The sequence below is a fragment of the Bos mutus genome, chromosome 9 (assembly GCF_027580195.1).
Source record: "Bos mutus isolate GX-2022 chromosome 9, NWIPB_WYAK_1.1, whole genome shotgun sequence".
NCBI classification, from domain to species: Eukaryota; Metazoa; Chordata; class Mammalia; order Artiodactyla; family Bovidae; genus Bos; species Bos mutus.
This window is the reverse complement of record NC_091625.1, coordinates 43767202-43779261: the sequence shown is the minus strand read 5'-3', so window position 1 is coordinate 43779261 and position 12060 is coordinate 43767202. Positions and strand designations below refer to the sequence as shown.

The following is a 12060-nucleotide window of genomic DNA, read 5'->3' as shown; positions in this document are numbered from 1 at the left end:
CCATGGGATTTCCCAGGCAAGAACACTGGAGTGAGTTGCCATTTCCTTCTCCACACTTAAGTATGCATGCATTTAAAGAGCAAAATCTGAATTATGCTGCATAGTTTTAAAGTTCAGTTCTTTAATATTTATTATATGCCTGTCACCCAATAATCTGAAAAAACATGACCACAATGAAGTTTCTTTTGGGTGAAGAATTAGGAAGAATTCAAGGAAAAATAAAATCAATTCGTATTAAAAACAATCTTCCTCCAACAGTTAATCTCATTACTTACCATTTTTAATTCGATTAGAAACAAAAAACAACTTATCCTCTAGTTCTCACAATGGTCTTTTCATATTTAAAACAGATTTATAAATAAGGAAGGAAAAATATTATATTCTTTACTTGCTTTTTTTAAGTGCAGAAAATGTGTCAAACATCATATTCTGATTTAAAAGTAAACAGTCTTAAATCATGTATCTCTTAGCTTTCACTACTTTGACCAACTGGACACACATACACTCCTCTGTGTAAGTACTATTAGAAAGCTGCCCAAGGTTAAAAGTTTTCATTAAAATAGCAAAAGCTAGTTTGGAAACAAACTTAAATGATATCCTAACCCAAACTACTGAGGGAGAAGAGTAAAAATACATCTAACAAATGAAATGTCTCTAAAAATAAACTATGATCACTTTTCATTTTAACCATGGAAGTTTTTCTAAAGATGGAAAATTGCTGAGTTTCCAAAGTAAAAATGATTCAAATTTATATAATCAGTTATGATTATCTGAAAAAGTACAAAAGACTACCCAATTTCTCTGAAATTATCATTAAGAAAACCCAGAGAATTTAAACAAACCCCCAATATGGGGGTGGAGAGACTTTCATGCACTGAGTATCTACCATTTGTGTGACATATTCCAGATTCAAGGACGCACAGAGAAAAACAAAACAGTTCCTGTATCCAACAAGTCAGAGGACGGGCCCCTACAGGAGCTTCCTCCAGCCATCTGACTATCCCCAGCTGGGGCAGGTAGGGGACGAGTGCTGCCTCACCAGCACACAGGGGAGAAAGCCAAGGGCGAGCTCAACTGAAGTGAAACAAGAGACAGTCCAGCAGCACAGACGTGTTTCACTTCTCCAGATCTTCCTGAGTAAATACTACTACGTGTGCATGCATACTAAGTCGTTTCAGTCGTGGCCGACTCTTCGCAACCCCATGGACTGCAGCCCACCAGGCTCCTCTGTCCACGGGCTTCTCCAGGCAAGAGTACTGGAGTGGGTTGCCATGTACTTCTCCAGGGGATCTTCCCGACCCAGGAATCAAACCCATGTCTCATGTCTCCTGCATTGGCAGGTGGGTTCTTTACCACTGGCACCACCTGGGAAGCCTGTGTACCTGAGACACAAAGGAAAAACTAAAATGACAGTAACTGAGAATGTCTTTGCCTACTAGGGACTGTTTAGTAAAAAGGCAAGATGCTATTATCTCTGACTGACAGATGCTTATGTTTGGATCATATTGGGAATTAAAAAGAAAAAAGAAAAGCAGACTAAAATCAAAAGATAACTGATACTCTCTTTTTAGAACAGATAATACACTAACTCCAATCCACAAGCCTACATGCAACAATTTATGTTATTAAACAATATATTTCTTTTTATCTATATTAAATCATGAACATATGAAGATACACCCGCATTCATATGTTCATTTCAGCTATCAAAAAAATTTAAATAGTTGCTTTGAATACAAAAGAACCAAATCTGAACCTATCATTTTCAAAATAGCTTCCTGTTAAAAAACCACACATAACTTATGATTCATTATCATATACTATAGATGTGTAAGAAAAATAAAGTCAAGACGGTCCCGTATCAACATGTCAGCAGTGCTTTTATCCTCTGAGCACTAGGATTAGAGGCGATTCTTACTTCCTTCTTTTCACAGGTCTGTGTCTCCTAATTTTTTTTCCATAATAAGCACATATTAATTGTATACAAAGAGTTGAAAACCAGCCTCCTGGTTCTTAAGAGCTTTCTCTACAGAAATGGACAAAGTCCCGACATCCCACTTGCCACCACCAGCATACTTACATAGTATGGCTCTGCCTCGCGTTCAGTTATCTCATCCTGATACAGGGTGAAGCAAGTTGGAATTCGTCCAAACCACACATCTCGAAGCACATCTTTGTCATCTGTCATTCTTCCAGTGATGAAAGCAGTACATATAGGCTAAATTATTTTCAGCCAAAGCCAAACTGAAAATAAAATGAAGAGCGTTGGTCTGATCCTTGTAAGAATAAACGTACCTGCTCCAAAACAAAGATTATAGGAAATCAAGAATGCCGTTAACGATTATTCACTTCAAAAAACTACATGATGGCATTCTTTAGAATGAATGCAAAAATCAGTACAACAAATTCCAAATGTGAAGCCATTATTTATTTAAAAAGATCACAGAAGTAACCATTTCAAAATTACATATACAAATAACAAACCACAGCCAAAGTAAAACTATACTTGCAACATTCTCTCAAGCCCCAAAAAAGTATACTGCTTATCTAAAGTGAACTCTTCACCTGTAACTTTTGTCTCAGTTTTCTCATCTATAAAATGGGAATAATAGCACTGACCATGTAAGAGAGATATGAAAATTAAATTCATACATGTAGAATACTTACAATAATGCCTGTAGCACAGTACTAGTAGTATAAGATGTATCTGTCATCATAATTTATAGAACCAGCAAGAGCTTGTCTCAAAAAATGTTTAAAAGTCAAAAACTTCAAGAACTTAGAATAATCAAAAGCATTATCTAGTGTAAACTGGAATTAGTAAAGGAAAATACAACCAAAAATTATGCACTGAGCACTGCTAGTAACACTCACGATAAGAGTCACAATTTGACCATTTGATACACCCAGCTCTGTGGCAGATGATGAGGGCTTCACGATGATGATGACAATGACGATGGTGGTGTTCATTTTTTAAAAACCTCAGGCATATTTGACTCTGCAACCCAATGGATTGTAGCCCGCCAGGCTCCTCTGTCCATGGGGATTCTCCAGGCAAGAATACTGGACTGGGGAGCCATTCCATTCTCCAAAGGATCTTCCAGACCCAGGGACAGGACCCGAGTCTCCTGCATTGCAGGCAGATTCTTTACTGTCTGAGCCACCAGGGAAGCCCCTACAGGCATTGCCCAGAAGGTACTATTTACAAATCTGCTAAACATACCATGCACTTTCGTGTACTTTCCATAGCTGTGCTCATGCTGGTGGTTCCTAATCCTAAAGTACCCTTCCTCACCTTGTCTTCGACTTGGACAGCCTTCAGGAATCTGCTCAAAACAGCCTTTCTTCTATGCATGAATCAGGCAGAACCTCACTGCACCTTTACTTTTCCACTGCAGCAGGATTTTCAATCTGGTACTCTTTCCACCATACCATATTAATTGCCAAACATCCCTTTCAACTCCAATATGTCCATGGTTATAATTAAATGTTACTTTGTGAGTGCTTTCATAGGGAGGAGGGGAAGCAGTTAAATATTAACAGAACTTACCATGTTCAGGGAAGAATTTTAAAAGATACTGAACTTGAAGACTGGGTAAAATATGGACAGAAGAAAAGAAGACAAATAATCCAAGCAGGGCAATATAGCATTAGCAAAGACAGGAAGTGGCAGGAGCAATATATGAGCCAACATTTTAGGAAACATATTGGGAACAGTAGTAGACAATGAAAGAGCTGACACTGTGACATGGTCTACTACCACACATGATTTTAAGCAAGTCACTTTACTTCACTAAGTCTCAATTTCCTTAACTGTAAAAGTTACCAGGGTTGTTCTAGAGAAAAAAATCTATAAAGTATGTGACATGGTACTGGACACAGTAAGTGCTGAGACATAAAAGCAATTATTATTCCTTTAATGTCAAATTTATAAATATATAATGTAACCAGATCATGAAGTATACCAAATAGATAACTGTAGGTTTTCAATTTTATCCAACAAGCTGTGAGGTTCTATCATGGTGAAATAAAAACAATTATCTGGTATAGTCAGAACTATGGCTTTTCCATTAGTCATGTACGGATGTGACAGTTGTACCATAAAAAGTGTTGAGAGCCGAAGAACTGATGCTTTCGAACTGCAGTGCTAGAGAAGACTCACAAGAGTCCCTTGGACTGCAAGGAGATCAAACCAGTCAATCCTAAAGGAAATCAACCCTGAATATTCATTGGAAAAACTGATGCTGAAGCTGAAGTTCCAATACTTTGACCACCTGATGGCAAGAAAAGACCCTGATGCTGGGAAAGATTGAGGGTGAGAGGAAACGGAAGTGACAGAGGATGAGATGATTGGATGACATCACTGACTCAATGGATGAGAGTTTGAGCAAACTCAGGGAAATAGTGAAGGACAGGGAAGCCTGGCATGCTGCAGTTCGTGGGGCTGCAAAGAGTAGGACATGACTTAGCAAATGAACAACAACAACAAATCTGATGGCAGTGCACAAAAGGAGATCTGAGTCAGAGAAAGGATAGCCAGGAAGCAATGTCCACAACCAAGGCATATAATAATGAGTGCCTGACCTAGACTGGTAGCAGTGGTTTGAAAACAGATAGGAGGCTTTTCCAGTGAAGAATAGAAGTTGGTAAAAAAAAAAACTGGGATAAAGACAAGGACTGAAAAGATTTAAATGCTTACAGTAGGTAATAGAGTAAGGTAATTAAGAGGTTTTGAAACTGGACTGACATGGGTTTCAACCCTGACTTCCTCATATAAGCTGTGAGTCCTTGGACAACAAACCTGACATCTCCAAACCTCCTATCTGTAAACTGAAGATAATTCTAATGTCACAGGTTGCTCTGTGTTTAGCACCTAGTAACCAACAACAGGAAGAATGGAATACGTATTTAATTCCATGGCCGCTCTGCTTGCATACCCTTTGCCCCTTCTCTTGGCCAATTCTTAATCCTCTTTTAAGAGTGAACCTAACATCAGTTTCTTGGGACGCCTTCCACTAAGCAAACTACAATCTAATTACTTATTATTTATCTTTATTGTTATATGGTATAACAGTGCACTGCAGTTATGTTTATCTTATCTGACTCTTGCCCCTCCCAAAACTGAACAGTGAGTTCCTTGACAGCAGAAATTGAGTCATATATACCTTTGTATCAGGGAGGGTAGCACAATTAGCACATAGTTGGTTCTGGAATTTTTGTTAAACACCGGAAAATATATAAATAAAGAAAATACATAAACCCCAAGGTTACACTAGCTACTGAAGAAACTTCTCCACCTAAACTCTTGCTAAATTGGTACAATCACACTTTAAATTCAGTGAATTTTATTATTTTAGAAAAATGTTTTTCCCTCTCATACATACACAATGATATCAAACCACGCATCCAACTTGAAGGCAACATTTTCGAAGAAAATGAAATCTCAAACCATGATACAATCTACTAGAAATAAGCTTCTTTAGGGCAATGACTACTACCCGACTGCTGCTGTATTTTCTGCATCTAATTCTCAGCCTGGAAAAATGGTAGGTGTGTCCAACGAAAAACACTTAGCAAACAGTATAGTGAGTATGATAAGAATGTAATGCACAATTAACAGTCCCTTTTAGGCTACAAACCAAGAGCTGCTAACCTACTACCTAAAGCTGTTTTTTTGCTGACAAAATCCCCAACTATCCACAAATTACTTAAAATATCAAATACCTACTACTAGTAAATTTGTAAACATCTAAAAATATGTTGGCTGGTCTCCCTTTAAATTCAAAAGTGGGCTCTGAGTACTGCCCAGTGTTCTCATGTTTCCCTAGTCCATTTATTCTTCTGCTGTCCCAGATCAACTCTCTCTTCTCAAATTTTCACATCTCCTTCCTTACTCTCTCTCAGCTAATGACTTGGCTTTTTAACTATTTCCTTCTATCTGGTTACTAAGGATCACCATTTTTGAATAGGGGTTTTAAGGAACAGGCGCACCCCCACCCTGGGGGATATAGTCTGTAACTCGCCCCAACCTCCAAATGTTGAAATGTCCTGAAGTCCTTGAACCCTGCCTTTGGAGATCTCTTAGGGTTTTAAATATCATTTACACATTAACAATTCCCACATTCACATCTTCAACCTAGACTTCTCTTCTGAACTCTAGTTCCACATATACTACTGTATATTGGCATTTCATTTGGAAATTTAGCAAGTGCAAAACAGAAAATGATTTCAGATCTCCCTCTCTCCTCTTCCTAGTACTCTGTGGTCTTCCCCAAACTACTAAGTGGTAACTCCATTCTTTAGTTGCTCAGGCCTTAAATCTGGGAGCCAACCATGACCCCTCTTCACAGCTGACCAGCTCTAGCTTAGACATCAGTCTAGAACCTAGTTATTTCTCACCTCCACTACTACCACACTGATCCAAGTCACTGTGACCTTTAACTCAGATAAATGCCACAGTCTACCAACAGAGGTCTCAATATTTCTGCAACTTGCTGCAGAGAAATAACAACATAATCAGAAAAAAAAATTTAAAACACAAGTCAGATGAGTTCACTCCTTTATTCAAAACTCTTGTTGTTTAGTCCCTCAGTCATATCTGACTCATTCACAACCCCATGGACTGTAGCCCTCCAGGCTCCTCTGTCCTTGGAATTCTCCAGGCAACAATACTGGAATGGGTAGACATTCCCTTGTCCAGGGGATCTTCCTGATCCAGAGATCCTCATTGCAGGTGGATTTTTTACCACTGAGTCACCTGGGAAGCCACTCAAAACTAGACCAATTCATTCAAAGTAAAAACTATAAGTGTTCAAAAACAAACAAACAAAAAAACTCTTACCAGGCCCTTATATGACCTGAGGCTTCCCTGGTAGCTCAGTAGGTAAAGAATCTGCCTGCAGTTCAGGAGACCTGGGTTCGATTTCTGGATCAGGAAGATCCCCTGGAGAAGGGAATGGCAACCCACTCCAGTATTCTTGCCTGGAGAATCCCATGGACAGAGGAGCCTGGTGGGCTACAGTTCATGGGGTCGCAAAGAATCGGACACAAGACTGAGCAACTAACATTAACTACCTACTCTGACCTGCTAATCTACTTCTCTCTCCAACTTGCTCCCCCGGTGGAGCCAAACTAGCTGATATGCTCCTGCCTCAGGGATTCTGGCTGTTCTCATCGTCTTTTCCACTACATCCACATGGCACCCTTCCTTAATATTACTAGGTTTCTGCTCAAATGTCATCTTCTCTTAGGCCACCACTATAACTTCCTACACATGACACCAGCATGTCCCATTCCCCTTCATTATTTTTTCTCCACAGCACTTTTCACCACTCCACTTCACATATACTTTAATTAACTTTTAAATTAATGTTTCCTCACCCCAAACCTCAAAGTGAACTTCATCATGGCAGCGATTTTTATTGTCTTCTTCACTGTTTATTGCTTCGTTTATTTTTTGTTCAGTGCCTGGCACATAACTGGCACTTCGTATCTGTTAAATTAATAAAGTGAATCTACACTTGAAGCTTGTACATTACTCTAAAATCTCTTATCCATATAGTCTCATTCTATTTGTTTTTCCCCAATTTTAATCAGCATACCATGATGGACCAAAGAACATGCTCAAATCCAATATAAAATCCTAAAATTTCCCTCAACTACTACCCTCAGCCCAACATATTTACTTTCAAATTCAAAATTCAATCAACAACTCCCTTTATGGAAATCACAAAATAATTCGGTTCAGACCCAAGTTGTACACACAGTCCCCAAAACTCCGAAATTTATCAAGTAAATTCTAGAAGACTTGAGAAGTCCAGTGCCGTTTGACAGCCTCTGGGTTCTGATTCTTGCTAAAAACATGTTGTGTCTCCACACCCTTCAGAAAAATCTAGAACCAATCCAGTTTCCCTAAGCTCCTCAATTTCAGATGTGACTTGAAAATAATCCAAAGTATAATTAAAGTATATGAAAGTGCTTTGCCAACGGGAAATTTATTTTTTGGCACTAAATATTATTAAAATGAGACTTAATGAATGCTTTGAGAAGATAAACTGGGGAAAACTCCACCGATTTCGGATAGAATCGAACTGCCTATGAAATATCTATGATCTAAATAACTACTCCACGAAAAATGCAGGTCCTGAACTAAACTCCAGAGCCTCTGATGAGACCCAGGCTTCCTACCTTAGAAAGGAACGGACGTATTCCCTCCAGAGATCACACAGGCTACACCCTCCCAGCCGGCGCTAGGGCTCCGGGGGCGGCGCCTGGGCAACGCCACCTTCCTCGGAGGAACCACCTTCACCCGCCACCACCGCCCGGGGGAGCGCTCCTCTCAACGCACACGCCCCTCCTTTTTACCACACCTACTTGGCACTTCCCCAACCCTCTTCCTGCGGGCATTTCCTCACACTGGGGTGACAGACACACACATACCCTACTAGAAGCGCCGGCTTCTCCTCCGGCTTCCTGCACAGGTGAAGACGCTGGGCGGAGGAGAGCGGCCAACACACTATCTCGCCGAGATGCACCAGCCGGGAGTCCCGATAGCCCGCGCAGCCGCAGAAGACACCTGCGCGGAGGTCGGAGTAGAGCCCAGCTCCACTTCCGCCCTCCGGTATCCAGCAAAGACGGCCCGCAGCGCCGCGGAGCCCTGGAAGCCCACCGCAAGTCCAGTCACCCTCGGCGCCCGGAGATGACGTCACTAGACCCCACGTGGCCCGCACTCCGCCCTCCGAGTTCGGCCCAACCCTGCACCGAGGCTGGAGCCAGACTTGAGCATGCGCGGACCGAGCGGTCAAACCCCCTGGCAAGTTCACAGGTGATCTCTTGGCTTGTCTGTGCTTTTGGCAGTCATTGGTATTTAAGAAGGTTATAACAGTTCTGTGAGAGCAGAGACTTTTACAAATACGGAGACACTGCCTCACTGGAGCTTGATCGCGGCGTCTCTCTCCTGGCTTCCCACAGTAAAATTAATAAAACGTTGATCTTCAAAGTGTTTTCCTGTTTTCTCATCTTCACTTTGTCAGAGCCACAGCATGAATTAACAGGCATTTGAAGCCCTCGCATCCATCCAATTGTATATACCTTTGTCTTCCTGTTGGTTAAAATAACAAGCAATTAGTGAACTTACTCTTAAAAGCTGTTGGCACTGGATCTATCTAGAAGCCTTACCAGACATTTAACGTTAGTCTTTTAATTACACATTCCTTCAAATTATTACACTATGCATACCGAGTAAATACTACTTTATCGTTCCTGATAATTGAAAAGATTAGGAAAATCCTAGTATTAGCCACAGGATACTTTTAAAAAGAAGAATCTTCTTAGGGGTTGTTGTTTAGTCTAATGATTTATTAGTGGTAAATCACACCTTATTCAAAATTCAATCAACTTATTGGTGGGTCATCAAATCAATTTTGTGGGTCCTGACTAGCACTTTTCAGGGAAAAAAATTAGAAAATATTGGCATGCTTCACACATGTATGCAGGTCAAGAAGTGACAGTTACAACTAGATATGGAACAACTGACTGGTTCAAAATTGGGAAAGGAGTGTGACAAGCTTGTATATTGTCACCCAGCTTATTCAACTTCTATACAGAGTACATCATGTGAAGTGCTGGGTTGGATGAATCACTAACTGGAATCAGGTTTGCCTGGAGAATATCAACAACCTCAGATATGCAGATAATCCCTCTCTAATGGCAGAAAGTGAAGAGGAACTAAAGGGCCTCTTGATGAAGGTGGAAAAGGAGAGTGAAAAAGCTGGCTTAAAACTCAACATTGAAAAAACTAAGATCATGGCATCTGGTCCAATCACTTTATGGCAAATAGAAGGGGGGAAAGTGGCAGCAGTGATAGATTTTGTTTTCTTGGGCTCCCAAATCACTGCGGATGGTGACTGCAACCATGAAATTAAAAGACACTTGCTCCTTGGAAGGAAAACTGACAAACCTATACAGCATATTTAAAAGCTAAGACATTGCTTTGCCAACAAAAGTCCAAAATAGTCAAAGCTATGGTTTTTTCAGTAGTCATGTATGGATGTGAGACTTGGACCATAAAGAAGGTTGAGCACCAAAGAATAGATGCTTTCAAATTGTGGTGCTGGGGAAGATTCTTGAGAGTCCCTTGGACATCAAGGAGATCAAACCAGTCAATCCTAAAGGAAATCAACCCTGAATATTCATTGGAAGGACTGATGCTGAAGCTCCAATGCTGTGGCCACCTGAAGTGAAGAACCAACTCACTGCAAAAGACCCTGACCCTGGGAAAGACTGAAGGCAAAAGGAGAAGGGGACGGCAGAGGATAAGATGGTTAGATGGTATCACCAACTCGATGGGCATGAGTCCATTTGGTGGACTCATGAATTTGAGCAAACTCAGGGAGATAGAGAAGGACAAGGGAGCCTGAAGTGCTGCAGTTCATGGAGTCGCAGAGTCAGACAGAACATCGACTAAACAACAACACATGTTAAGGTAAATATTGTTTCCTGAAATTTTTATTTTAATATGTATGTGGTATACACTGGATAGGAATGTGAAATACATTTCTTGATATTGGTAGCAGTCAAAAATATTTTAAAGTCACAGTCCAGTCCACTCCACATAATCAATGCAGAAATCCTCTCTATGCATCCTGAACAGACAACCATTAGCCTCTGTAAAAAAGTTCTTAGGATAAAGTTGCCCTTCCTTCCCAATGGTAGCCAAAACTAAATGGAGTTTACTCTGAAATGTATAAAAAAATTAGGTGGATTAATGAATGGATAGAGGGATGAATAGATGGATACATATTTGATAATGCAAGTATAATAAAATGTTAATGGTAGAATCTATGTAGTAGAATGGTAGAATCTAGTATTTGGGTGTTCACTGTAAAATCCTGTCAACTTTGCTGTTATGCTTGAAATTTTTCCTGGTAAAATGTTGAGGGGGAGGGGAGAAACTGTGTTTGGAGGACCCTAATAGGTGGAGAGCTATTAAATTGAACTAAGATCCAGCTTCTTGTACGTTTAAGACTTGACCCTGTTACTTCCTTCCTCCCCTTGTGCCTCCTCTACTCCACTTACAGCCTGCAACATACATAGCTAACCTTTGTCCATAAGCATTTCACTTATGTAAAGGTAGCTCTCATACCTCATAACCCACTCAGTATAATACTGTCAGTTCTTTCAGCCACTCTTCACATGACATATCTCCCTTCTAGATAACTCCAGTTGTTGGACTTTTTCCCATCTCACGATTATGCTCCCTGAGCAAACATTTAGACGTAAGAAGAATTCTATATTTGTTCTTTGTCATTTCCATTTGTTAACATTGTGTCTTCCCTCTTGGTCAGTGGCCCTGCATGTTTTTATTTTTTATTTTTTTCAACGAACATAACTTTTAAGAGCCCTTTCTGGTTAGCCTTACCATTTCTCCCAAGCTTCAGTGCATTCTGAGTGACTCTCAGGCAAACTTGTGTGAATTACTTGTCAACCTTCATTCACCAAAGGGGAATACACAGTCCTCTTAAAATTCTGGGTTCAAAGGAGAGACTCACAGAAGTCTGTCAACAATATGATTTATTTTCTTCTCACTATAATAGTTTGCAGTTGTAAAGTCTTTTATTTTTGCATACATTACAACTTGTAGGATTCAAAGTTGTGGGATCACAACTTTCTTTGATCTAAATTTACTTAAATCTGCCTTCCTGAACTCTAAGGTGTCTCTACTAACCCCATGAACTCTAACGTGCCATTACATCGTGACCTCAAGTTCCCATCTACTCTCTTTCTTCTCCAGCCTACTAGTTTAATAAGTTGTTGTTGTTCAGTCACTAAATCGTGTCCAGCTCTTTGTGACCCCAGGGACTGCCACACACCAGGCTTCCCAGTCCTTCACTATCTCCCAGAGTTAGCTCAAACTTATGTCCATTGAGTTGATGATGACATCTAACCATCTCATCCTCTGTCGAGTTAGTTAACCCAAATTTGATTCTTCTAGTTCAGTTCTAATACCTCTAATTGCATGCCAACCAATTAACCTGTCTTCCAGTTTCCCCCACTACTGGT

General features: G+C 40.3%; 1 protein-coding gene across 4 annotated transcripts in view; it reads right to left on the bottom strand.

Annotated features, from left to right (window-relative positions):
• Window positions 1–8957, bottom strand: part of ATG5 (autophagy related 5) — a 145162-nt gene extending 136205 nt beyond the window's left edge. The window contains exons 1-2 of one of the 4 annotated variants that reach the window (XM_070376528.1): window positions 8440–8957; window positions 2081–2244 (exon numbers count right to left, since the gene is read on the bottom strand). In XM_070376528.1, coding sequence (XP_070232629.1) covers window positions 2081–2188 — 108 coding nt within the window. In that variant the 5' untranslated portion in view covers window positions 2189–2244; window positions 8440–8957. Of the gene's footprint in view, window positions 1–2080; window positions 2245–8439 lie in introns of those variants that run through there. The other 3 variants (XM_070376529.1, XM_070376530.1, XM_070376531.1) reach the window with 3 other exon arrangements.
• Between the last annotated feature and the right edge of the window lie 3103 nt (window positions 8958–12060).